A 26,520-nucleotide genomic window follows, 5' to 3' on the forward strand; every position below is an offset into this window, starting at 1 on the left:
TTCCTCTATATTTATTGCAATATGTTTAAATTTCCTTACTTTTTAAAATTTATAACGATTTCTTAAACTGTTACTTATGCAACATAGGACTAAAATGCAAGCTTCACAAATCAGCTCATTTCACACTAAAAATTGCTATATTTCTTATCACAAGCCTCTTACAGGATTCTACAATGTCATCCCATAGTCAGCCCACTCTTTTTAAACTTTTTAAAAGAAAAAATTGGAAAAGTTCATGCACGAAGGCATTACTCCTTAAAACTCTGCAAAAACAAAGTCAGCTTGCTCTCCACAAAACTTAGTCCATTAATATATTTGCAGACAAAGTACAGGTCTATTTTTGCAGGCAGTAGTCTGCAGACAATCCTACAAAGGCATACATACTTCATAAGTTTTTATTATTTACCTGGAGAAGACTTATTCATTGTAAAATTAATCAAGGTACAAATCTCTACAGAATGAAAGACAGGATAGCATCACTGTCTGGGAACATATTCCTGCAGATATAAACAACCCCTCAAACCTGGAGCGAAATTCACTCTGCAATGTCATATATATATATATATATATTTGTAATTTGCATCATGAAAGACAATGAGAGTTATCTAAGTAAGTATTTTTACACTGCAAGAAGAGTTTCAAAAGGAATGCAATCTTGGAAAGTAATATCCCCCTGTCTTTTAAGTCCCCAACAGCTTTAGTTCAACCAACAGCAAAAAACATCACTCGCTGTTTGTTCCTAAAGCCTCCGTTTTTCAGTTCTTAAAAATATGGCCACCATTTTCTTTATGGCTTAATTTTCTTTTAAGGGCTTCTTATTTTTATACTCTCATTTTCCACCCAAACTGAAATAATGTTATTACCTTATATTCACATTTCTAAAACCTTCCAGTACCTTTGAAGTATTATTGTCCTCATTAATATACAGCACTTTCCAATTTAGTGCAATGTAAGAATGTAATTCAAGGTCTATCCCTCCCCCACATCATTTATAAAATTGTCAAATAAAATTAGACTTATCACCGAACCTGGCAGTTCTTTAATGAGCAGTTTCATCTCAGTTGTAATTATTTTTTGTTTGTGTATGTTCAGTAATTTTTCATTCTATGTCCTACAAATTATTTTAACTTTTACATTTTACCCAATGGAAATCATATTTTTTTCCATTTTCACTTTGGAATTTCTGTGTAATACATTGCATACATTGTTTTATACCTATATAAAATTTGAAGGAATCATTAATATTAGGAAACCACCCAGCAGAGTGCTTTGTTATATTTTCTTAGCTGTTTAGTTATTGTTAGTGTTGCATCTTCTGCTGCTAATTATTGCAACAGGAATTAAGTGGTAACTACACTTGTTCAACAGGAAGTGTGTAAATCCCTGTTACCTACTGATCCATGGTTCCTAACTGATATATTCACTGTCTCCTTAAACTTTGTTCCATTATTTCACAAGGTTTTCCAGGATGCTTACCAAGGATAGTCTCTTACCCTTACTTTATTACTCTGTTCATAGTGTTTTATTTTCCATATTTTCTGATACTTTCCTGATAGCTGAGGTTCTTTTAGAAAACAAACAAACAAACAAAAGCTAATATTTTCACAAATATACTTATTAATTGCCATGAATAGTGTCATATCCAGCATAGCAGGAACTTCTGGATTTAAGTACGTCTTTCCAAAGATCCTGCAAACAGTTTTACTGAAAACACTACTTCATTTTGCCACTTTCAGCTCATCTCAGGCAGAAAGAATAAAGTCAGCCTTTTTAAAAGGATGGAATTAATTTCCATATTTCCCCAATAAGAGGGGGAAGAGTATTATTATGAGAAAGAAAAACATTCCACAGATTGATATTTGATAAAATTCCTGCTGAGTAATAACCTGAAACCTGAAATAACACTTCTGTGGCAACCAGCCTTACAGATGTATTTCTTCCAGTGCTCAGGGGCTATACAAGGAAAATAAGAGGCCACAATTTTGCACATTGCTTTCTAGTTTATATCTTATGACTCCAAGATTACAGTTGATGTTAATGGAAGTAGAGAATTAATGTATTGATCAAAGAACACCCGGCATGAAAAATTCTTTGTACAGTCCTGAGACTGTTATTTCAACCTCGAAGTAGAATTCCAGTGCTCTAAATGAAACCAAAAATTTGCACCTGCTATTTTATGGGAGCCCTTAAATGCAGACACACCAATCTGAACCAGCAGACATTTGTGACTCTGTGGGGGCTCCCACAATCACATCACTCACTTTCTGATAGACAGAATTTCAGATGGAAATAGATATGACTGTTTTCCATAAATTCAGAGCAGAAGGAAACAAAGGGGAGGCAGAATTGTCAGGTAATCTTTAGAATGACAATGAGAAAGGAATAAATTAGTATGGAGAGGTTATAAGTGCATTTGGTTCAGGATTTAAAGGATCTCAAGGTTTTGGAGGACGAACATCTCAAACAGGTTTGTTAAAGGAATACTTCATTTTGAGGGTTAGCTGGGCAAATTTAGGAACTTGTGATAGCAAAGAATTCAACTACCTACAATAGAAATTCTTTTCCTGTTCAGCAATGTATTACTTCTGTATATTTGATGCAGCAGACAGCATGGTGGAGGAATGTTCAACCACTGACCACTAAGTCCACATTATGTCCTCCTTTCCCAGCTTTCTCAAATTTTAACCTTTTAAAATCAAAATCCTCAGTTGCATATCTTTTTTTCATCACTCAGTTTGATTCAGCTTAGAATGAACTGATACAACATTTTTCTCCACAGGACTTTTTTATTTGAGGTATATCAAAACATACAATAATCACAGAAGGGTTTTTTTAACTCAGTCACAAGACAATGTTCCAGTAGAGAAATGCCAAATTATTCTCCAGTCTGATCTTGCTGTTGGGTCATGGAATCCTACATGGAGACAAAGCAACTGCTTACTGCTCAAGAAGCCTGACCAAGTCATGAATATAATGCTGGGTTTCTCAAGGGAAAAACAATCCTACAAAAAGCAAAATTAGAACAAGCACTGTGCTGGTGGAACTTCATTTCATCTCCCATGCAGTCAGCAGTCAAAATAGAAAAAGACTTTTGTGTTGGTTATGTAAATTTAAGGACAAAAGGCAGGCTGGTTTGACTGTACAATATGGATTATTTTGGACAGAATGGTAGCCATCATTAGTGTCTGTTGTTGCAAAGAAGTGTATTGAACAACACAGAGAAAGATTATCTTTGCATATGACGTTGCTCACACCATACCATAACTGTGTGCAGGACCAACACCTTGGCACCTACAGCCAAAATGATCTCTCATTTTCCGGGTTGAGAATTTTTTTCCAAATAAATTTCAGTTAGCAAAAACAGTCAGAAGAGTATTTTCTACCCTGATGTTCTGCAAATTGAATATTAAAAGTGATGCTCAGCCTTTCAGAAAGAAATCATTATCTAGTCATTAACTTTTCTTTTACCCTCCCTCTCTTCTTAAAAAACCAAAGTGTAAATGAAACTGTTTAAGACACAATATTGCAAACAACTAAATGCTTATGCCCACACAAATGACTAAATAGGAAGGTGAAACATAATTATGTTCATTTACAGTTTTATTTCTGACATCAAGCACTAAGTCTGCTCATTCAATCTTTTATGGGCAAACACCGATTTTTAATTAATTCACTCAATTAGGGAGTACAGGATGAAGAAACCAAGTCAAACTGTTGAACACATTCTTAGCAATTATATTTTAAAACAACAGAAAGATAGTGAATATGCATCTTGTTTAAGTAAAATAGGAATCTCATTAACTTGAAAAAAAATGTTGCTCATCTTTAGAGAGAGGCAGAAACAACAGTTACTTAAAAAAGGAAAACTGAAGATTGGAAGTAGCACAGTACACATAATATAAACAGAGATAGTGTCAATTAGGGGGGATTATTAATGCACTGGCAACAGTGTCTGTGGAGAAAGACACTGTTGAACAATTGTGTTTGTTTGTTTCAGTATAAAAGTAAGATGTGACTACTTTTCAAACACAATTTTTTTGTTCTCCACTGCTGTTTCCATAAGTGCATGTGCGTGTGTGTGTCCATGCCCCTCAATATTATGATATCTTGAAGAATTTTGTCTTTTCTTCTGCTAAGGACAACCTATCCAGAATGTCAAGCACTGTTCTTCAGAAAGATGCACATAAGCTGAGCATGCAGAAATGGGCAAACACACTGCTCAAACTGCAGGACTCGCTGTGTTTACAAAAGGAAGCTTTTATACACACTCATCTAAATCTGAGTGGGTAGCCCTGGGAACCTGACCAAGTTGTTTCTAGGCTTTTGAATGCATCTGTAGTATAGGCACTGATGATACATTTATTTAATAGGTTATGTATTTAAATAATTGACAATTTCAGTGATAAAAATACTTACTTTTCTCTTGCTCCAAACGCTACAAATATACCTAAAATAATTTTTCACTGACTCTACTGCATGGTCAAATTCAAGCAACCATTGTCTGATGAGAAAACTTATTTCTTGTACAGAATTTAATTATAGACACTTAATGTTGTTTAATCTCAGTGAAAATTAGCATACAATTGAGCTTCAAATACAGTCTTTTCATCACTCAACATACAACCATGATGCCTTTCATCAGAATAAGGTGCTTGCAGAGACTGGACATTATATATGTCTTTAAAGACTGAGCATTTACAAAGCAAATCTTAAGTAAGGGAAAGGGTGTAAAAATATTTGACAATAGTTTTTTTAATAAAAAAAAAAGTCATCAAGGTAGAAACCTTCCTATATGTCTGCATTTTCTCTGTGACTACCATCCTTTTTTTTCCTACGGTAAAGTGACAGAACCCTAAAGCTGCACCAGAGGAGGTTCAGACTGGATTAAAAACTCTTCACTGTAAAGGTTGTCAAGCCCTGGAACGGACTGCCCAGGGCAGTGCTGGAGTCACCATCCCTGGAGTTACCTAAAAGACATGTCGGTGTGGCACTCAGGGACATGGTTTAGTGGTGGACATGTCCGTGCTGGTTTGATGGTTGGACTTCACGGCCTTAAAAGTCTTTTTGAACCTGAACAATTCCGTGATTCTACGATTTCAGTCTTGCTCAACACGATCCCTGATCTAATAGTATTAATTTTCAAAGGCAAAATGTTGTAAGTTATGTGAGGTCTGTCCAAACAGGCACTCAGGAGAGGATGCCAGATATCTTTTCATCTTTTAACTAATATTATCAACTACCGGATGTTTACACACAAATAAAATGTTAAATTAATGTGGGTTATTTACACATGTTGATATAAGTATAAATGTTAACCAATGCACACCCTGTAGGTTTGGATAATTAAAACACCCCTCTTAAGAACACTATGAGTAAAAGCCTTATTTAGCAGAGCAGTTCATTTCTCCTCTAAACAACTTCCCATAGTTAGAAGGAATAAAGTAAAAAACAAAGAAATATAAATGACAAAAAGCTATTTGCTGTGATACCTCACTGGAAATGAAGATTATAAAGGCCAAGAAATTTCCAGGCAGGACAAAAGGCTTTTTAAATCTTTTAAATCTTTTGTTGTGCCTGTGATTATAGGTTGAAATGATTGATTTCCCTCTATGACAGTATCTTAAATTGTGTGTCACATAGTCAAAATTTAAAGCTTGATAGGTCCACTGTACAGTTTTAAAATCATTCAGAGAAGCTCAAAATTTAATTAAGAAAAACATTAGACCAATTAAGACAAAATGGTAGTATAAAATATTAAGGTAAAACATGTATTAGTGTGACATTTGCATTTTTATGAAGTATGAATCACAAAGAAATAAAAACTGCTGCTAAATTTCAGTTAAGTCCCTTTTAAAAATCTTGTTTCCATGGCAATGCTGAGAGTAAGTTTTCAGAGGATGTAAGATATGGATTTTTTATTTAAAAAAAAAAAAAAAAAAAACACACACAACAGTTTAAATGAGAAATAGCAACATCATGGCCTCTTTTCAATTTTCTAATATGCCCAAGAGGCACAGAAAATAAGTCACCAAGACATCAATGGCAGGATGAACGCAGGAGGACAGACCCCTACTTATTCTACTGTTTTGCAGGATGCTTCTAAATAAACACATTTGCCAGTGCAATTCTGCTGCAAACACGCTAATTGTGAACAGACAACAGTGTTTTTGCAATCTGCAGGCCTAGTAATGCCCATTCAATCAGGAAAGCTTAATGACAGCACCACTCGTTACCAAGATGAGCTGAAATTCCACTACAAAGGCTACCTAAGACAAAAGTAACCAAGTGATTCTTCTTTTACATTCCAGATCTAAGAAAAGTTGTTCAAGTCTCTAATGAGTAATCAGGGATTGAGGTTTCTAGGCTACAAAAATCCTGTTGTGGCAAAAAAGGCAGAAACCTAACACCCAAATCAATACTGTATTACTCTCTCCACAGGCAAGAGCTGCTGGGTCAGGAAAATCATGAAAAATTCATAGTGAAGGTGGTCAAGTCATCCATAAGATAGAGAAAATAATGCTATATCTAAAGATCCCTTGAGCAATCGAAGACATTTTATAGATTTCACCATGGATAAGTGCTGGTTTGTCTCATCCATGTACCTTAATACTGTTCCTCTCTCATTTCTAACAGTAAATGAGGATGGTCTGGTCTATATTTACTATCTTTCTTATTTACTTTATTAATTTCTCTGTCTTTGTGCTCCACTGTTGCAATAGCCACCCCACAGGAGAATTCTGAGTCACTCTTGCTAGTGGAAAAATTGAGGAACACGTCTTGGAGGAGTCCTCCACCTAAATTCCTCAGCAAAGGTGAGCATAACTCAGGCTAAGAGGAAAAGTCACAAGTGCCCTGCTCCTTTCTGTGACATCCCTTCCCCAAAGGGGCACAAGCAACAGGCCTTCATCTTGTATCAAGTCAAAACTCTCATGCACAAAAAAGACAGATACAATTATATTTCATATAACAGAAGGAATTGTTTAAACAGCCACATGTGGAAAAGATTCGTGCATGATTCGTAACTGGGTTTGCACATCTTCATTCTTCCTCCAGCATCAAATTCATATCTAACACAGCAACAGTAAAAAACTGAAAATGGTGAAGGTCCCTCTGTACAATATATAATAAAGTAAGTAATAAAACGGAACTCTGACAATAGCAAGAAATGATGGAAATCTAACTGCCAGATAAAAGACACAGTGCTTTCTAAAGCTTCATAAACATTTCTGGAAATTGGGAAAAGGTGCATTCCTCCACAGTGCACAGCAATCCAAAGCTTTCCCTTAGGATGAGCTGCGCAGTTACCCCACACCTGTACAGGATTTAAACATTCTGTGATTCGAGACACAAGACACTTTGTGGAAAATGGATCTAGTCATGATTAAATCTGTTATGCCAAAATAAGATAAACAATGTTAGAAAGATGGTGCATCTCTCTGCCACAGAGGAAAAGGAATCAAATTAAGGATTGAAAATCACTGGTCCACTTTGTCAATTGTCTGCAGGATGCAGTGCTGTCTCCTGTTCTGTAACAGCAACCCTTATCTAGTGAGCTATTTAAGAAATGTTAGAGATTTTTATTGTGTTTAAAAAATATTATTCACCTTTGAATGTAATTGTCCAAGTATATTGCCTCTCCAGATGCACATTAGACTCAGTCATACCCCAGTTCTTGGAATAATCTAGAAAAGCACGGATACAAAGGCAAGACACATTCTCTCTCAGACTTGAACATGCTGGACATTCACCTAGAACACTTATGAATATCCCTGACCTTATTATACAATGCCAATCAAAAACTTGGAGAGCAATTCCATCAATCAGCTGTATTTCAGGTTTTTCGTTTGGTTTCTTTTTATGTATGCAAATTAGGGAAGAATACTGGGAGCTCGAAAGCAGAAAAAAAAAAGCAATTTGGACAGTAGTGGCCAACTTAGCTCTGAAGTTTTATGCAGTCTTACTTGAAAGCACATGAGAGAATGTGTAGAGATTGGTGCCAAGGAATAGAAGGGCCAATTTTTCAAGGTGCTGCTAGTACTGAAATGTCACTGAAGTCAATGGAAACTTGGGTTATTTTGCACTTCTTAGAAAATGTTTGAAAAAAATTGAGGCCATAACAGAGACCTTGTGAAATCACTTGTGGCACCTGTATTCCTCTAGCAAAGTATATATATCAGTGCAGAAGGCAGAGGTGATTTTGAAGTAGAGGGGTGAAATCAGCTGCAAGGAAAAAAGAAGTTATTATTGGCATGATCAGACATCCGTGATATGTGCCAGTACCACAGAAGATAATACACGTTAATATGTACCACAAATACATTGCTGCATGAAAAACAGAGTTCAACCCAATTTACCAATGATTGCATTTGAACAACAGATCAGAATATTTCAGCTTTTTCTTCGAAAATTACCTTGACCAACGTACAAGTATATTAAGTGTTTTCCAAAAGCGTTTCCTAAATTCAACATGTTATGATTCAGCAAGCTGAGAAATCAACAGTTTCCTAAAGACTGACACAAAGCGTCAAGAATGACAACACTTCTGGGGTTGCCAGTATGTCACTATACACGGGTGAGTCTTTTTACCTACATAAATGTAGAAAAATGTTGCCTTGGACAGAAGAGAGCACTGAAAATCTGTGTCCTTGTGAGGCTTTGGTACCTCAGTGAGAGCTGCCCAGGGCTGACACACCTGGTTTTCAGTGCCCTCCTCTGCCAGCAGCTGAACTCTGCTGGTTCCACAGCAAACTGGCTTGTGCCAAGGGAACTTTGTTGTGCCTGTTCTGACAACCTCATCTAGAAGTTTCCATTTACGTGGCTTATTTTAGCTTATGGGTGTTTATAATTTATTAGCCCTAACATGGTTATTTGCATGACAGACAGGTGTTTTTTCTTTTTTCGTTTCTCCCCACGGAAGTTCTCGGACAGACTTTGTTCTAAGACATTCTTCTAGCATCAAACAGATACAAAAAATATAACAGTTTCATTAGAAAAGAATGAATGATTTGGAAAAGGAGTACACAAATTTAAACAAGCACGATCAGAGTGCCTTAGACAAAGATAAGGAGAGTCCTGAGGAGAGTGTTAAAAATTTTGCATTTTTTCTTGTTAATTATACACTTTGTCTTCAAAACCAGGCAAAAAGGCAAAATATTTTTCATTCATTTTCCTCATATATAGCACATCTATTAATAAAATAATCATTGGGTTTAGTAGAATACATTTTACAGCCTGATAAGCATTGCATTACACAGGAAAGTAAAATGGCTGTATCGTTTACTATGCTCCTCTCATTTAATATAATATCTGTAACAGTCTGATGTTCTCACAATATTCTAACTTTACATTACTACAAAACACAATTTTATAAACTGTAAAGGTCTGTATACACAGGAACGTATTTTAATACAGAAAACTTGACACTATCACTGCACTTTTCTTCAAAAATATTCTTTTCTTTCTTTGACATTTTTTTGGCTTACACAACAGGGTGCCAAACATTTGTGACAGCTTACAATAGAAAAACAATATTGCTTTTAGTTAACAATGTTAGCTATGAATATATATTGACAGCATTTTCACTGCAGATTTGCTGCCAACATAATACAAAGCAAATAGCATTCAATATGTTGGAACACTCAGGGGAATTAAAGAGTTTCAAAAACAAATTTATAGCATTAGGTGCTGAATGCTAAATCTAATGAAAATGCAAATTCAGGAGTATCTCCTGCCCATACTTCATGCAAAGGAATACAGTTTGGCAAAGTGATAAAATTAAGATCGTTTAAGTCAGGAGAAAATTATGTTAAAATGCCTCTGCTTGTTTGGCTTTTTATAAAGCCAGTTTTACCACAAAGATTAATATTTTTCCCAAATTCTTTCTGCTTCTCTTCCTTGAAGTACATCAGAAAGAGATCATAAAAAAAACCCCTCAGTTCCAAGTGCTCCCAAACGTTTTGAGAAAATACAAATACATAGTTGCACAATTTTAATATTTGTAACTTTACTACTGATCATATACAAACCCAAGCATCACTGTTCCCTTGAAACAACAGAAGCTGAGTCTGTGTGTTTATTATTATCTACAAAACAAGCAAAGCAGTGCATAGAAATTATGATTTAAATCTTTTTAAAATACAGTCAGGTACTGCAACGTTGTAGTGTCATCTCCTATGTATTAAAATGAACTTGTTAAAACGAACATTTATTGGCCGTACTTTATAACTGACATGACACTAATAGTTTTGAAACCCTTTACAAAGCAAATTAACGTAGGTTAACAATACCAAACTGCCAAGAAAGCAAAAAATTGATCAGGCTTTGCAGCTGTTGAATGTATTTTTTTATGAATTTTTAGATGAACTCGATATTTATCACCACTCAGCTATAACAAGTAGTTCAACACTTATATCTAACAGTGCTTGCAAGACATAAAAATATGTAGGAATAACTTGTTTAGATAGCTATAAAATTATATTGTTGTGAATACAAACTCTTCATAGGTTACGCTCTGGTCTGACTGAAGGTATTTTGTACCTTCCAAATAACAGAGAAAATAAATTTAAAAAAAAAAAAAAAGTATTTGTAGAACAATATTTGGGTTTAACCACTGAAGTGTAAAGTTATTATAATCCACAATTATCAAACTCACTATAACATGCAACAATTTATGAATTTCAGGTTTATTAGAAAGCTGAATGAAACCCATTTTAGGATTAAACTTGGCCATCACACACAGTTTTCCACGAGGCTCATTCTACTTCCATTATGAAACAGTCTAAACTGCAAAATTATACTGTACCTCCTACTCTGGTGAGAGAGCCACAACTCCATATTTAGATCCACAAGGGAAAACCACTTTTTGCTAAGCTATGGATTTGAAAACGTACTTTCTAGCACCTCAAGCACAATATGGACCAGCATTCCATAAGCATCAAAGGAGCTGGGGTTTTAGAAGCTGAGATTCTTTCACTGGTGGAGAGGGAGCAAACACAGTTAATCTGTTAATGTCTACTGGCTCTTCTCACCGACTGTCAAGGAAATCATATTTTACATTTTTTTTTCAGTTTGTGCTTGGAAAGGATTTCCTAGGAACCTACTCTAAATCTCACTGAAGGGTGACAACAGAAATCAATATGTGTCTCTGAAGAATAATCTAGCCAAACATTTACATTTAGAATATTCATTTGTATCTATGCATGAGAAATTCCTGGGGGGGGAAAAAAAAAAAAAAAAGAAAGTTCTCTTCCTGCATACATACCATCCCTCTTTATAGGCTGATTTTTACAATGAATAGGCTTTAAATCAACAAAATAAATATATGTTACTCCATGTAAAATAAGAATCGACCTAGGTAGGTAACTGTGTTAACCTTTTGCTTCAAAGAAATTTGTTTGGTCCTTCTGCAGCCATAGGGAAGAGGCAACCCACAAGGAACAGCTATTGTAGTTTCATCCTGGCTATTCCAAAGCCATGGAATTGCCATTCCACATGCCTGCCAGGAAGGATATTCAGTTTAATCTGGCTATTGAGGCAATTCTAAATCTAACACTGGAGGTACTCAGCATCACTGTCGAATTTGCAGGGGCCAGCATGCCCTACCACAAAACCCAAACCACTCTGTAGTCCTCTGATTGTGAAAGATTGTGGGATTAGTTTTGCCCACAGAGTTCACGGGAGATCAGAATACGAACACACAAAAAGCTGCAGTGCAAGCGGCATTTTACTCCCCTGCATCACCCCTGAGCATGACATGGCCCTGCATCAAACTATGGAAAGGCAAAGGAAAATCTGCCTGAAGAATCTGCACAGTGGTGTAATATATCACTTTTACTGAAATTTTAACCAATGTTTTCTGTGAAGCTTCATGTGAATTTTCAGAGGGTAATACGAGGACAGTGAACATGACACCCTTCAAAAATTATGCTACAAAACAAGAAAACTAAATTAGTGTTCCCTAAAGAATCATCAGTTCAAGTCAAGAAAAATACAGTCAGATTTGCTATTCCAATAAGTCTGTTACAATGTGCAAGGTTAAGTCTCTGAATTCATGGACTTTCATGTTCAGTTGGAGAATATTCATATTAAATGGGAAAAAATTTTGATAAGAATGTTCCTCTCAAAGTTGAAAATTATAATAAGGAAATGGTTGTCCAATTTGTTGTCACTTATCCTGGAAAATTATTAGGGAAAAAGGAAACTGCTAAACAGAAGCGACAGCCCTGCTCAGTGACTGGCTTAGAGGAAACAAATGTTTGGGGGCAGATTATTTACATTGCTTACGGAAAGCTACTAAAAGCTTCAGAAAGATTATCCTTTCAATGACAATGCAAACCCCATTCAACAACATGCACTAGATTTAGCAGGAATACATGCAGTTGTTTTACATCTCTCCTGAATGTGTTCCACTGTATATACATCCTCCAGTAAAAATAGTAATAAAAAACTCATTTCTACTTGAAAAACCTGCCGAGTTTTAGCTCCTACATAACAGAATGCATATTTAGGCTAGCACGTTATTCAGTAAAAGATGTCCAAACAAGATGATTTGATGTTGGAATAGTCATCTGCGAACAACCAGAGCAATTCAAGGTAAAATAATTGTCAAGTCAATCTCTAGCTTACACTTTATTGCAGAAATAAATTGAACTCTGCTCTAGCTTTTTGACACGTAATTCTGATACTAATGGGTTCAAATCCATTTCTCTTTGCTCTCCTTCCTAACAGGAAGCTTTATGTAATACCGCGTCAGAAATCTCCCAGTTACTGGCTAATGTTTCCCTTAAATAAAAAGTCTCTGCCTGTAATAGTATTAACAGCTGCCATCAGTTTACAGTAATGAGCCACAGTTCATCATGGCAGTGCTGCTATGAAAATTAGAAGCTTCCATGGAGCTTCTCAATCCCCCCCCCCCAAAAAAAAAAAACCAAACCACAAGCATGTGAGCCATCCTGAGCTGTGGTGTAACAGCAAATATTGCCTGGCCAAGGTTCCCAGGTCAGATCCTAAACCGGGGTAACTTCTCTCCATCACTGCAATGGAGCAGTTTGTTATTCTGTGTTATGTATAAAAAAAAAAAATCCAGCAGTTCTATTTTGAGAGTCGATGTATAAATCCAGGGTTATTTTTTTTTTTTTTTAATTTCTCAAAGCCAAAAAAATTGCCACGGTCGTTTTACAGGGTATTTCACAGCCTCTTCGCTAGATAAATTAAAATATATTTTGCTGGGAGAAATATAACAACTTAACTATATATAATGTAATATCTTGGGTAACCTATCCAGTTTTCCATTTTCAATTAACAGTAAAACTAAAAACCAAAACCAAAACCAAAAGATAAGTAGCTACAAATCATGGCATTTTAATTTTATCTGCTCCCTTTAAAAAATTGAAAATGCATATCTTAATGCTTGATAGCTCCATAATTCTGTAAACTAAGCATATACTTATAAACAGTATTGCAATGGAGCAAAATATTTAATTGAGATCAAGGTGGAATGTTTCTGCTGCATTTAACAGTGTAGGAAATTTGCTTCCTATGAAATCAATGGGAGATATAGAATATTCTGAATTAAAAAGACAACAAAAATCTGAAAGTAGGAAAGTTTGAAACATTTCATCTTCACTCCTTCAATGTAATCTTTTTTCTTTTACATTAGTTCTACACTTCCACAGTCTGATGTAAAAACTTCTCAGTAATAAAAGGAGAATGAAACCAAATTTGCATGGAAGACAATTAACTCCGCAACTAAAAAGGGAGTATTTAATCAGAAATCAAAAAAGTTTTTGAATTGGAAAAAAAAAAACATGTCACATCACTGACATCGAGATCATCATAGTGCTGATTTTGTTTATGACATCTCCAATGCATTTTTGACATTTTGAGTGACAGATGCCACCATAATAGGAAATTAAACACACCTGGCCATTAGTTGCCTGTAAGCAAAAGCGTTATATCTGAAACATCCAGTATGTGTGCAATAATTACTGAACACTGACATCTATAATGTTCTTAGAGGCACCTGGAACAGAAAAAGTTTATGAATTTAACACTGTCTTGCCAAGAGCGAATCTTTCACCAGGGAAGGGGTTGTTTGTCTAATGCTGAATATTGCCCATGTTTACTGAGCTATCTGCACTCATTACTTTTTAAAGGATGATACATGTCATGACAGCTTCGGATAATTTCATGGAGATGCACATTATATTGCACTTACCAAAGTTTCACAGGCACCCTCAATCTATTCCAAGCACAACTGAATTATTGATCCAAAATAAAATTACATGTACTTGAAAGGATTCCAACTTGGAAGAACCATCATTTATAAATCTAATTTTATACATGACCAATATAGGCACAAGTTTCCAAAATGGTAAAATTATTTTTCTTCAAAACTGCAGTATGTTCAATTGATTTTTCTTTTTTTAAATGTTGAGACGCACATGCAATCTATTCTAAATGTCATCACTTTGTTTCTTATTTAATTATCATTTCATATGGCTCCCTCAGTAAGCAAATAATTACTTCAACCACTGTACAGATCCTCTAACCCTTTGCACTTTTGACTTACAAAAAAATTGTCTCACTTTGCAACACGGAGATCCGTGAAACTACTTTTAAAAAGTACCAAGGCTGCTTTGAAAAAATCAATTTTGGTTTATCATACACACTTTAGGTAATTCGAGCCCTTCCCTTAAAAAAAGCAATGGATCCATATTACCATGTGCTACGGTGCCAATATTTGCATCCTGACCCTGGCTCCACCATTCTTCCCCCCATTTTTTCCAAGTTGAAAGGCATGTGCTATAGAAAGAAAGGATCAATTTACCCTGTAGTTACACTGTGACTTGAAAGGTACTTTCCAAATGGACTCACCTCAGCCTCTTGTGCTTTCAAGGCAGACAGATACCTGTGTATGCACATATATAGATATAAAATATACATCTACACTCAATTATAGCTTTAAGGAGCTTGGCCAGTGCAGGATATGCAGTGCAATGTTGTGGTGTACACCAAACAAAACAAAAACTAACCAAAAAGCTCAGGCTTTTGCTGCTTCGAGATCCCAAAGGAATCCCAAAGGATACAAACATTTAACTCTTATTTTGCTCAACTCTTGTCATATTTGCCAAACCATTCTCTAATTCTGATTAAATTTATTTACCTGCACAAGAAACTGATTTTTCCTGAGGAAAATACTTCAAGAGAGTTTTGCTTCCTTTTTAATCTTAGGAAAAAAATTATAACTTCAACACTCCTGCAGCGTATGCCTTTCTCCAAGGGAAAATGAACCATGATATGATATGATAATGATGAATGATAATGACTGACAAACCCAGCAGCCTTAGACGAATGTCAAAGTTTAAACCTTGACCAAATGCACCCACAAGAACTGAAATCCACTATTTGGTACCTAAGAAAGAAGGAAAAACTTCACTCACATACGAAATAAATAAAAATTTGATACTGCTCTAAACTAAATCAATACTAAAACTACAGTAAGCAGTGAATCAAAAGTTATAGCAGTGATGCTATTTACAGTTTCATCTTACAGTCAAAATGGCAATGTGAGCTGGAAATATGGGTTACCAATACCCATTTAACCTCTTAAAATTAGATTGTTTTCAATAAAAGTATCAGAAGCAAGGAAACAAAATAAATTTATGTGACAAAACAAAACTGGCACATGGAAAGGATTAGGTTTTGTCTACCTGTGTAAACGGTGAATAAAATACCAAAATACAGAAAAAGATAGTTTAATGTGCTAAAAATTAACATAAGAAGGGTACATAAAGATGAGCAACAGCTGGAGGCTTCCTAAGCAGGCAAAATTCAAATAATCTAGAGATTCTCCTTGTAAATTATTATAAAGAGCTATTTGGAGAGTTTAGAGGAGCTGACCAGCACGGGATTAATAAATTATTAAAAAAAGAGTAACATTTGCCTAATTTAGTAAGGAAGTATGTGTAGTATGTATGTGAAACACACTACAGAAAAAAACACATATTTAAGATTGGTTAGGAAATGTTGCATAAAAATGCTTCATTCATTCACTTCAAATTTATTCACTTCAAAATTTCAGAGCTGTACTCTTTCATAAAAACATATGCACTTTTACACATGCATTTTCCAAAGCCAGGTAAATGCAATGTAGCCTTCAATGCACAGTAAAGAAAATGTCTGTCTTCTAAAATGAGAAGCTGGAACAACTATAAGATGTTAATAAGCATCTTGATACCAGTAACCTAAAGCCCCAAATGACAGCAGAGCAAAGAATGTCTGCTCAAGAATAAGAGAGTAAAAAGGTAGCCTATTTCCAACTTTAGACTGCTTGTGATGTTCTCTTCACTCCATCTTACTTCAGATGCAGCTCCTGAACAAATTAACTGCACAGACTAAGTTCTTAGATTATAAAAAAAAAAAAAAAAAAAAAAAAAAAAGAAGTACCTCACATCAAGGTAAGGTATTTTTTTGCTTTACTTTCTTCCCCCCCTGCTTTTCAAAATATATCAGTTGCTCTAAAAAGAGACATTCTTTCCCTATACACATATCATTCAGACCTTTAAACAATCACAGCTGTAACATCACACAGAAGGAGTTGTCTGCCAAGGATCATTGAGCTGTTTTAGGACAGTAATAAAAGGCCTGAACACACTATAAAATCCCACGTCGATATTAATATTTCCTGAAAATCTAATCAATTAAAGACAACAGGGATCTTACAGCCTTTTATATTTTACAAAACAGTGTAGGACAAAAGAGAGAGAACTCTACAATGACAGCTCCATAAGTTCACAATAATATCCAGCTATGATATTCTCTGTCTTACCTTGGCATCCTGTTTAAATTTCTGAAGAATTTTTTCCTTTTTCCTGATCCATACATTACGTAACAGAAGATCCCCCCAAAAAAACATGAGTTAAAATTCAAGTTTCAGTCCAAATGCAACTGAAGTAACAGAGAGAATGCCTCTGAAGTAAATAACATTTGGTTCTTTGATTTGAACCTCAATCTGGATCGATTTATTAACTGTAAGTAATGATCAAATGGTATCTGCCAAATATCCATTCTTCTCCTCTCTCCTTCTTGATATATTTTGTCAGTACCTTTGTGATGAAGAACTCCAAATGTGTTTATCAACACTTACAGAACAAAATTTGGCACTATTAGGAAACCCCTTCTGTTGGAAATTCTTTTTTTAATCTCAGTGAAAATACCATTTCTCCACATGATTCATCAGACAGCAGAGCTGTTCAGGGTACACACACACACAGAATATTTCATGAGGCCTAGATGTGCATTACTTATTGGTATAATATGGCTGTTGTTTGTTAAACTAAAATCTTCACAGATATTTTTAATCCTTTCATCAGTTTGTTCTATTTAACTTTAATCTCTTCTGAAATCGCTCAAAAGTAGATTTTTCAGGACAGAGATCATCTTTTTCTAGTGTGGCTACAGTATCTGGAGCAGTGAGTGTCAACTACTTGAAAAGAATTTCTGGCTATGGCCCTCCAGAGCAATAATCATTTTTTTTCACCTGTAAAATCCTCCAATATTGGTATACCAGCATATTTTTATAATTTCTCACACATACACACATTTCTTTATTTCACATGAAGCTCAAATAAATCCCTGTTGCTACTAATGGAATTAAAGACGTTCTAGCTCAGAGGTAATCTTGCACCCGAAGCACTGCCTATTTAAAATACTTGAAATGCAATTTGGAGATGAAATTTTTCCATTCAATTTCCCGTTCCACGGAGAAGGAAATTTAGCAAAATCATAGATGGTGTTGTAAGGGCCATGGCTGAAGTGAACAGGAAACAACCCCTGCCCCATATAGAGCATTATCCAGACACAGCCAGCCTGTGACACGTGGATAATTAGAGAAATTGGAGGCTCTGGCCCAGAGACCATGTGTTCCACAGCAAATCCTGGTTCCTTCACTCTCTCTTTCGTGGATATGTGTAAATCATGAAAGTGTATGTGTTTTCCTTGCATATAACATATCAGTTTGGGGTTCTTTTTTCCAATATTGGCATTGACTGAATTCACAGATCAAATAACAGAAAAATCCATAGCTCAAGATCTTTTCAGACCAATTGACTTGCAAGTCAGAAAATGTATAAGGAGATCAAAAGACCAGCTTTTACATCTCACAGGTATCTTATATGATGGGGTTTTTACCCCATAAATACAGGGCATTAGATATTTCTTTTGATTTTTTCCTTGCTAAATAAATAAATAAATAAACAAATAAAACTGACAACATAAAATGTCTAATGTAGAAGTCCAAGTCAGAAGGAAGAAATCCACTCACCAACTTCCAAGCAAAAAAAAAATTCTACTGGTTTTACTCCAACACGGGGAAGCGAGCATCAAATAAACCAAGTTCATAACAGAATTATAAAAATAATTCTGAAAATATTAGGGCTGTCACTGAGATGCTACTTGGCTCCATTACCTGCCCTTGTTGCTGAAGCACAACAGTAACCCCAGACACACGGAACGGGAGCACGGAAGCAATCATTCTGAAAAAGACTTCTGTGTGATAGGGAAAAACAAATTAGGCCTGAGTTTCCATAGTGATACAGCAACAAAGGGCTGCTGCAATTTCCAGCTGTCTGTACTGAGACAGTAACAGAGCAAAGGGACCACAGTCCCTTCTCTGTAAGTTGGGATTAGCGTGCTCAGAATTGTCCATTAAATTTTAGTTCCGCGCTATAAAGAAAATATTGAAGGAAACTGGAAGAGGTAGAATAATAGTAATAATAAAAACAAGAAGTTCTGCAAGAAGCAAAATTACTCAATGCTGTGGATTTGGATATCATGGTTGGATTCTCTGGTATCTTAAAAATGCAAATTCCAATGAGTCCTTTCTCCTATTCATCTCCTCTGTGGACTCTCTTGATGTTTAATAAGAAATGATCTCATGCTATAGCCTGCCTGCCAGTGGGAACACTAATGGCTCTCCTGCCCATCTGGCAGCCTGTTTTCCCGAAACTTACAGGAATTCCTGTCCAGTGGTGCTGAAACTGGCCAAGAGTTAAGAAGTTATTGAGGGGGAAAAGAGAGGAGAGAGATCAGCAGCCATACAAAAACCCAGGCTAGCAAGTAGACAGTGTGATCATATAAGCTTTGCGTCCTTGGGAAACCAGGCTAATTATCAAAGGGCTTGAAAGATTCACTTATGATGAAAGTCCAAAAGCCCCAAAGCAGAAAAATACTTAAAAGGTAAAGTGGTCTATTGGATATAGGGCTGAAAGAACCAAACATGATAGCTAGGTTGAGACACAAATGATGAGGAATGTTATAATTTACAGAAATATAAATGTTAGCCAAGGATGATGAGGATTTATTTGTACCAAGAGGAGTTATTACTAAGCAGAATTGCAACTGGGAACCGTGGGATTAAATAAAGGAAAGCTTTAGGCTAAAAATCAAGCAACACTGTAAGAGAGAGGAGTCTATAAAAGAGTTTTGAGACATAGGAAATGGAGGCTCCATGCCTTAAGAAAATTAAAACCAGAACGTAAAAAAAACACCTGTTCTCTACAGAATGATAATGTGTGGACAGTAAGATTGGCAGGACTGTCTAATAGGTCTTTGTTTTTGTTTCTCACTAGATTAATAACCCAAAATACTGCACTAATAGACAATATATAAAACAAATAAAAGTAGCTGCTCTTTGTGAGTTCTCATCCAAATGACTGAAACCAGACCTAGTACATATAACTGTATGAATGTGCCTTCCTCACACAATACCTATATGGTACATAAAAAATAAATACAATATTATACGGGTAATGATTTATAGTTACCAAAATATCTACTTTTACACATACAGTGATTGAAGTTACTTGTGTATTAGTGCAATATTTTTAAGCAATACCTACTAGTTCTAGTTTCCATGTTATTGTTTTCTGGTAAAACATAAAATAAAATAATCGAAATGCAGAAAACAGATTACATAGTATGTTTGATGTAGCAACTTCGAACTTTCATTTAATATAGCTGAGCTGTAATGACTAATACTGCCCATGGCCTCTAGTACAAAGGCCTAAAAAGGGTTCCAGACCAGATTACGTCCATGCAGGTCTCATTTTAACGGAAATTGGAGAGATGGGGAAAAGATTATAGGAGCACACATTATAAAAACAGACCTCACAAGTCAAACTTAATAGTGGAACCATTCTCTTTCATGTAGACAAGCATGAAAACAAATATCCTGTAAGCCCCAGATATATATTGTATCTTTCTACCCGATCTCTTTGCCTCCTTGAGACAGATTCCCATTCATCTCATGACTATATAATTTGATCACAGTTGAGTAAGGCACAGCAGGGGAAAGGGTCTGTCTGATAAAGTATCAGGCTCCAGGAAGACAGATAAACAATTTCATGATTTCCAGTTGTAACAGGAATGGTACAGTGGTGGATATTAAGATATTAGTCTCGTAGGAATACAAATATCAACCTTCTGCAGTTTTTTTTCTCTTACTAAATATGTTTTATTTCCATTAAGTAAAAATGACAGATTGATGCTGATAAACTAAGGCAGGCCACCAAAATAAAATGCAAGGTGCATGCAAAACATGAAATTAAATGCTTTCTGGTTTGTCAGTGGGAAAGTTTGTATAAAACTTTTACAAGTATGCAAGTGAAAAAATAGAGCAAGGAAGTTTCTTCCTCGTGGGGCATTTTTACTGCAAAGAAACATTATTTAAAACAGTTGCCTATCAAACTGAGTTGACTCAGATTTAAACCTCCTTTCACAAGGGACACATTGGCAAGCAACTCCTCTGCTACAAGTCACTGGAGAATGCCTGTTTGCAAAGCTACCTCATTGTTCTACATGTAATAAATGAAGGCTTGAGTGACAATGTTTGAACAGCTATGATGGACTTCTTTTCCATATATTAACACACACATTTGCTTGGAATATAAAACCACAAATATATAGCAGCCATTATTAAGACAAGTTCTATTAGATGGTAAACATCATAATATCTTTGCAATTACCTGCTGTTCTGGATAGCTGAGAAGCATGGTCATACCTGCTTTTATTTATAAAATTTCAAAGAACAAAAAGACATATTTACAGCAATTTTTAGTTCCAGACCCTAGATGTTCTCTTTTTCATTTTAGAAAATATATTCTGGAGTAAGCCATTTTTAAAGCTATCAAACCATCTAATTTAGTGGCACTTACCTGTGATTCCTTCACGTTTTCCACAGTGAAGTTGAACCAGACTCGAAAGCGTGGGTTGCAGGTGTCTGGTCTGATGAACAGGTCATACTCAAACTCTGTGACATGGTCCACCCTTCCAAGGTTCCCTACCAGGAACATATGAGAAAGAATGCATTTTAATGAATCAACTCCCCAGGAACTACACTGAGAAAAGTTTTTAAAATTTCTACCTCTGTTGGTTAAAATATACAAGTATAATAAGCCCTACAACAGTTCATAATTATTTTTAAAAGGGCTAATCATAGTCAAAAAATAAAACATATACCAAAAAGAAGACAACATGTATTTTTATTATTCAATCCAATTGGTCTTTTGCCTCCTCTTACCTGACTAAAGGGAAAGCATCCCTTTCCCCCCACAGATGGGCCAGCCTTCCTTTCCTTTTTGATTCAAAAACCATCTCAACACTTTTCCTTTAACTAACACCTCTTTCCAAAGACATAAAGAGATTTTGCCTCAGCCTGTTCCTAGTGAATTTCATGGAATAATATTTTTTAAATATAGTCAGAGCAACATTGTCCCCTATGGCATTATTCAGCAGGCAACCACCCTGGCTATAGAAATAAAGTTCAGCACTGGGAAAACTCACTAAGTGCTTTTAAATTGCTAAAATGGCATTTTTCCTTTGAAGCGTGCCAAGATTTTTAGAGACAGGGTTTAGACTGTCCAATTCATTTACACACTACAAAAATAAGACTTTACATTTTCCTGATTCAATCCAGAATTCATCTCACCAGGTCTTGTAAGACAGGGCCCTGCTCTAGCTCACATGCTAAATTACATTTACTTAAAAAAAAAAAAAAATAGCACTGAAACATGGGTTACAAGTATATTTTTGGGGTTAGATATATTTTTGGGTTGGATATATATTGTTGCGTTCTTATTTATAAATATTAATTATTATTCATAAACATTTATAAACACTCATTTATAAACACTTATTTATAAACACTTATTTATAAAGCTATTTAAGCTAAACAATTCCCTCCTCAGCAAGTCCCATTGCAGTCAATAGGACTGTTCTCTGCTAACACAGAAATCTGCTGTTTCAGGCTGGAAAAGAAGCATGGAAAAACATTTTTATCTCTCTTCATCAATATATTTCCAGGATTTCTTCCTTATCCTAAGTCATTTCTAGCACTACTAATGGAACATTTTTAATCTTCCCTATTTTTAATGTTATCCTCTACTTTCCTACCCACATCCCTCTTTTCAGAAGAAAATTCTCTCCACTGCTTCCCTCAGCAGAGACCCACTCCACGCTCACAATCTGTTCCCGAGCGCTCGCCTCGAGGAGACACTTGGCATTGGAAATATTTGAGAAAACAGCTCTATTGTACAGCCAGATATCTGCCAAATCTGCCAAATATCAGGAATGTCACCTGCCATCCCGGGTGTCGGCAGTGGGGCTGCAGACCGAGCTCCCTGAGCCCATTCCAGCCTGTTCCCGACGGTCCCGGCCGGCTCCATGATGGTTGCACCTCACGGCCCAGCCCGGCCCCTCAGCTGAGGTGGAGGTGCCTCGGTGAAAATGTGCTTAAAAAAGGCAAAGCCCACACAGAGGAGTGAGGGAGGCTGAGAAGGAGGAGGTCGAGCAGGATGAGTGGGGTGGTCTGTGTCCTGTGGGGAGAGGCTGGAGCAGGTGGATGTCTCCTGAAGGAGCAGTGGCTCACAGAAGAGCTCAGGCTGGAGTGGGCGCTCCTGAAGGCACCACGGGCTGTGGGAAGGGAAGGGCCCGGGATGGGGCAGGGGGGCCACATGAGGAGGGAGCAGCAGCAGAGCACTGACCGCAGCCCCCATCCCCTTGCCCTGCTCTGTGTGTGTGGGGTGAAGTCGATCCTGGGAAACAGGGAAGGATGGGGAGAAAGGCCTTGTTCTAGTTTTTCTTTGTTTCTTACTATCCAAACCTGTTTTAACCAGCAATAAATTAGTTTCCCCCAGTGGAGCCTGTTTTGCCTGTGAAGGCTGCTGGTGAGTGATCTCCCTGTCTGTATTCAACCCAAGAGTTTTTTCACCTTATTTTCTCACCCCTGTCCTGTTGAGAAGTGTGGATGAGAGTGCTGGATGGGCATCAAGCAGCTGGCCAAGGCCAACCCACCACATCTCCTGGCTTTGGGTGAAGTCCTTGACACAAATGAGCACACTTTCTGCCACAGGGGTCAAACCCATCACTTACTGATGACAAAAGAACTCGAATCTTAACATAAACTACAATTCCCTACGGATCATTATCCCAAGTAAATAAGAATAGCAAAACCAAACTATTGCACTGTAATACCTTTAAATAAAGGACTTTGTTTTTCTGTATTTTTCATTAAATGTCATGACACAGTTAGGATAATAATATTCCTTGGATATTTTAAGTGGTCCAAGCTGTTCATCCCAAAAGGTTGGGATGAACAGTTGCCTCACAGGTCACAGTTTCAGCTCTCTCTAGACAAAGCTTGGTGTGTGGATGCCCAGAGTTACTGCAGCTGTGCATGGGATCCTGTTAGATCCTCTAAAGTTGAGGAGCAGGCTGGATGAACACAGATTGTTGACCAGGTCCATGTACACTATGTATACATCATTCCCAGTGATCCCAGCAATTCCAGATACAGATTAAGTTATCTGCAGCACCGACCAGAGGTGCAAATTTTGATTGAATTACTTCCAAAGAAGGACACAGAAGCAATTAAATTCATATTTTAAGTTCAAAGACCATTAAAACCTTGTACTGCAAGGCATAGGAAACTAAAAGATTATTAAGCAAATAATTAAAACAGAGAAAAAGGAGACCTTGATTTTGACCTATTGCACATTTCAGTTTCTTTTTTCAACACCAAACTGATCTGAATTGTATGAGGGACAGACGTCCCACTCAGAAGTACTTTATGGAATCTACAGGATCCTTAAATCAGCAGAGGAGAGTTGTACCAATGTCAGTGAAATCACTGATGGTGAAGGGCTGGTGTGCTGGAATCACTGCCATCCAGTCTGCTCTGGAAGTACTATGTACCCATCTCAAATCCAGCAGTGTCTGTAACAGTTTAATCACTGTGTGCTCGGTTCTCCAGGAGACCCAACATTGCTTCCTTTCTTGATTCAAATACTCCCTTCCCTCCTAAATCAGCATTTTTTGCTTTTGCAAGTTGCATCTCACTTTATTACTTTTTTGCCTGCAGAGCTGTCTCTTCCCAGGCTCCCTCATAGCACACATCAGCTGCCATTGTCACCTGCAGCCATTTGCAGTTCAGTGTCATTTGAACATTTCATTAGCCCACTATTTCTTCTCTGCCTTCCAGATGCTAAATAGGCTGGACTGAACACTAATGCCTTCGGTAACTAATTCAACAAGTTCCTCGTGCTCAATAGACTATTGTTTGTAATATCACAGCCTTTGCTCACAATCTGTCAGCCTAATTTCAACCCATGTAGCAATGTCATTAAACAAGACGGCAGTTTTGGTACAAAGAAGCCTGGAACTGTAGGAACAAAACACCTCCTCGCTTTAAGAGATGCTTTGTAGAAAACTGATAACGCCACTGAAAAACATTTTTCAGTGTCCAGGAGAGGATATAAACTTCCCAATGTTAATCTCACAAACAAACTGAACAGTTTTATGTATTGCCTTCACATTGCTGCAGTCATGGGAAATAGATTTATTCTGATGAATGAGAATTATATTCCAGTACCTCAGGTAACACAGTGAAGACCATCAGAAACCATGAAACAGGAATTAAAACATTGATTACAGCATTCCATTTAGACATTAAACCATTATAATAACTTTAACATTGAAAATAAACATTTTTTTTTCCTTAAGTGCAAAGCACTTCTAACCTGATTTTTTTTTTCTTAATGTCTCTATTAGGTTCCTTAAAACTTCTCTGTGTCACAGGAGTCTCTGTGTGATTATGCAATACACAATCTGCTTTGCAATACCTGTGGCAAACAGTTTCTGTGCTGAAATGATGACAAATATAAGAGAGAACCAGATAGCACCAATTTTCAGTAATAGTTTTCAGTCCTGATACAACTTCTGTAAGACCCTTTGCATGCAGTTTTTATTCAGTGTACGTTTCTAGTCTGGTAGTTTGTGATATCAGTAAGAGAGTCTGTCAACAACCACACTGGTTAAGTATGTTCTTTTGAAATCAAAGAAAAAGTCTCACATTACTCAGCTTTGCTTTACTTCACTTTGACTTCATGTCCACATGAACTCATCACCACTCCATTCAATAAACCCAGAAGTTGTATATACAAGATTATACAACATTTTTCAAAGCCTCGTCACTCCATAATTTTTGATAAGCATTATAGTTGGGGGTTAACATTATAAAACATTAGATATTAATAATGTTATTTAAGGTACATGTAAGATTAAAGAACTGACTGAGTAACGTGACTTGCAAGGGAAAAAAGCCCAACAACATTATGAGCAGTAAAATCTGAACTGATTGGCATTCTAAACAACTCTTGTTTACTTTTTTTTTAATAGGTTGAATGCACATCTGGTTGTCAAATGGCTTTCTGACTATATCTTAAAAGTAGAACAAACAATTTATTAGGGGAGCCAGCACTTTACAAAACATTATGTATTTCATCTCCTATGCACTCTGAAATTAGTTGCAGGGGCTTTTTCTATTATTATTTTACTTTACAGAAATACTGCTACAGATCTTTTTAAACTTATGGGAAGATGTGAGCAAATCAAATTCCCAAACGTCTATAAACTGACTTTCACTCAGCCTTGGGGTTTGTTTTTAAGACACGCTCAATTTTCAGTCACAGTTCTGTTCAATACTCTTAGCATACTGAGAAAAGAGGAGACATACTTTCCTTTAATCATTCAAGCTGAAATTCTTAATTATATTTGCTTAAATTGCTTTACAGAGTAATGTTTAGTGCAATACCCTGAAAATGTGAATAGTGAAAGGGGTCAATAGCATGTTTCAAGTTTCTTTAAAAGTCAGAAAAAAGCCCAATGATACTATTTTATTAATCATGCAACATACACTTAGTCCTCATAAAATATTAATGTGTATTGCTTCCTACATCAATAAAAAGTGTACTTTACACAAAGAAAGAAAACCTGCTTAAGAAAATGCTAGCTAAACTCACCAAACATTCTAACAATTATCATAAAAATGCTCGAAAAGAAAATACAGATATGTTAAGCAATCCTAAAATCTTCTTAAACCACACATTGTGCTTGCCTACAGAGAATTTTAAGATGAAAAATAGACCTTGAGGGTCTTAGACAAGCCTGAGGCAATATAAAGAAAAA

The 26,520-nt window shown here is 36.2% G+C and overlaps 1 protein-coding gene across 4 annotated transcripts in view; it reads right to left on the bottom strand.

Annotated features, from left to right (window-relative positions):
• LOC114062486 (BEN domain-containing protein 5-like) overlaps positions 1-26,520 on the bottom strand; it is an 892,614-nt gene that overhangs the window by 827,631 nt on the left and 38,463 nt on the right. For all 4 annotated transcript variants that reach the window (XM_027893962.1, XM_027893954.1, XM_027893946.1 and 1 more), the window contains exon 3: positions 21,213-21,337. In XM_027893962.1, the coding sequence (XP_027749763.1) occupies positions 21,213-21,337 (125 nt within the window). The remainder of the gene's footprint in view (positions 1-21,212; positions 21,338-26,520) is intronic.

This window comes from Empidonax traillii, unplaced genomic scaffold (assembly GCF_003031625.1).
Source record: "Empidonax traillii isolate 1590-97213 ecotype Southwest subspecies unplaced genomic scaffold, ASM303162v1 scaffold15:size5535645, whole genome shotgun sequence".
Lineage (NCBI taxonomy): Eukaryota > Metazoa > Chordata > Aves > Passeriformes > Tyrannidae > Empidonax > Empidonax traillii.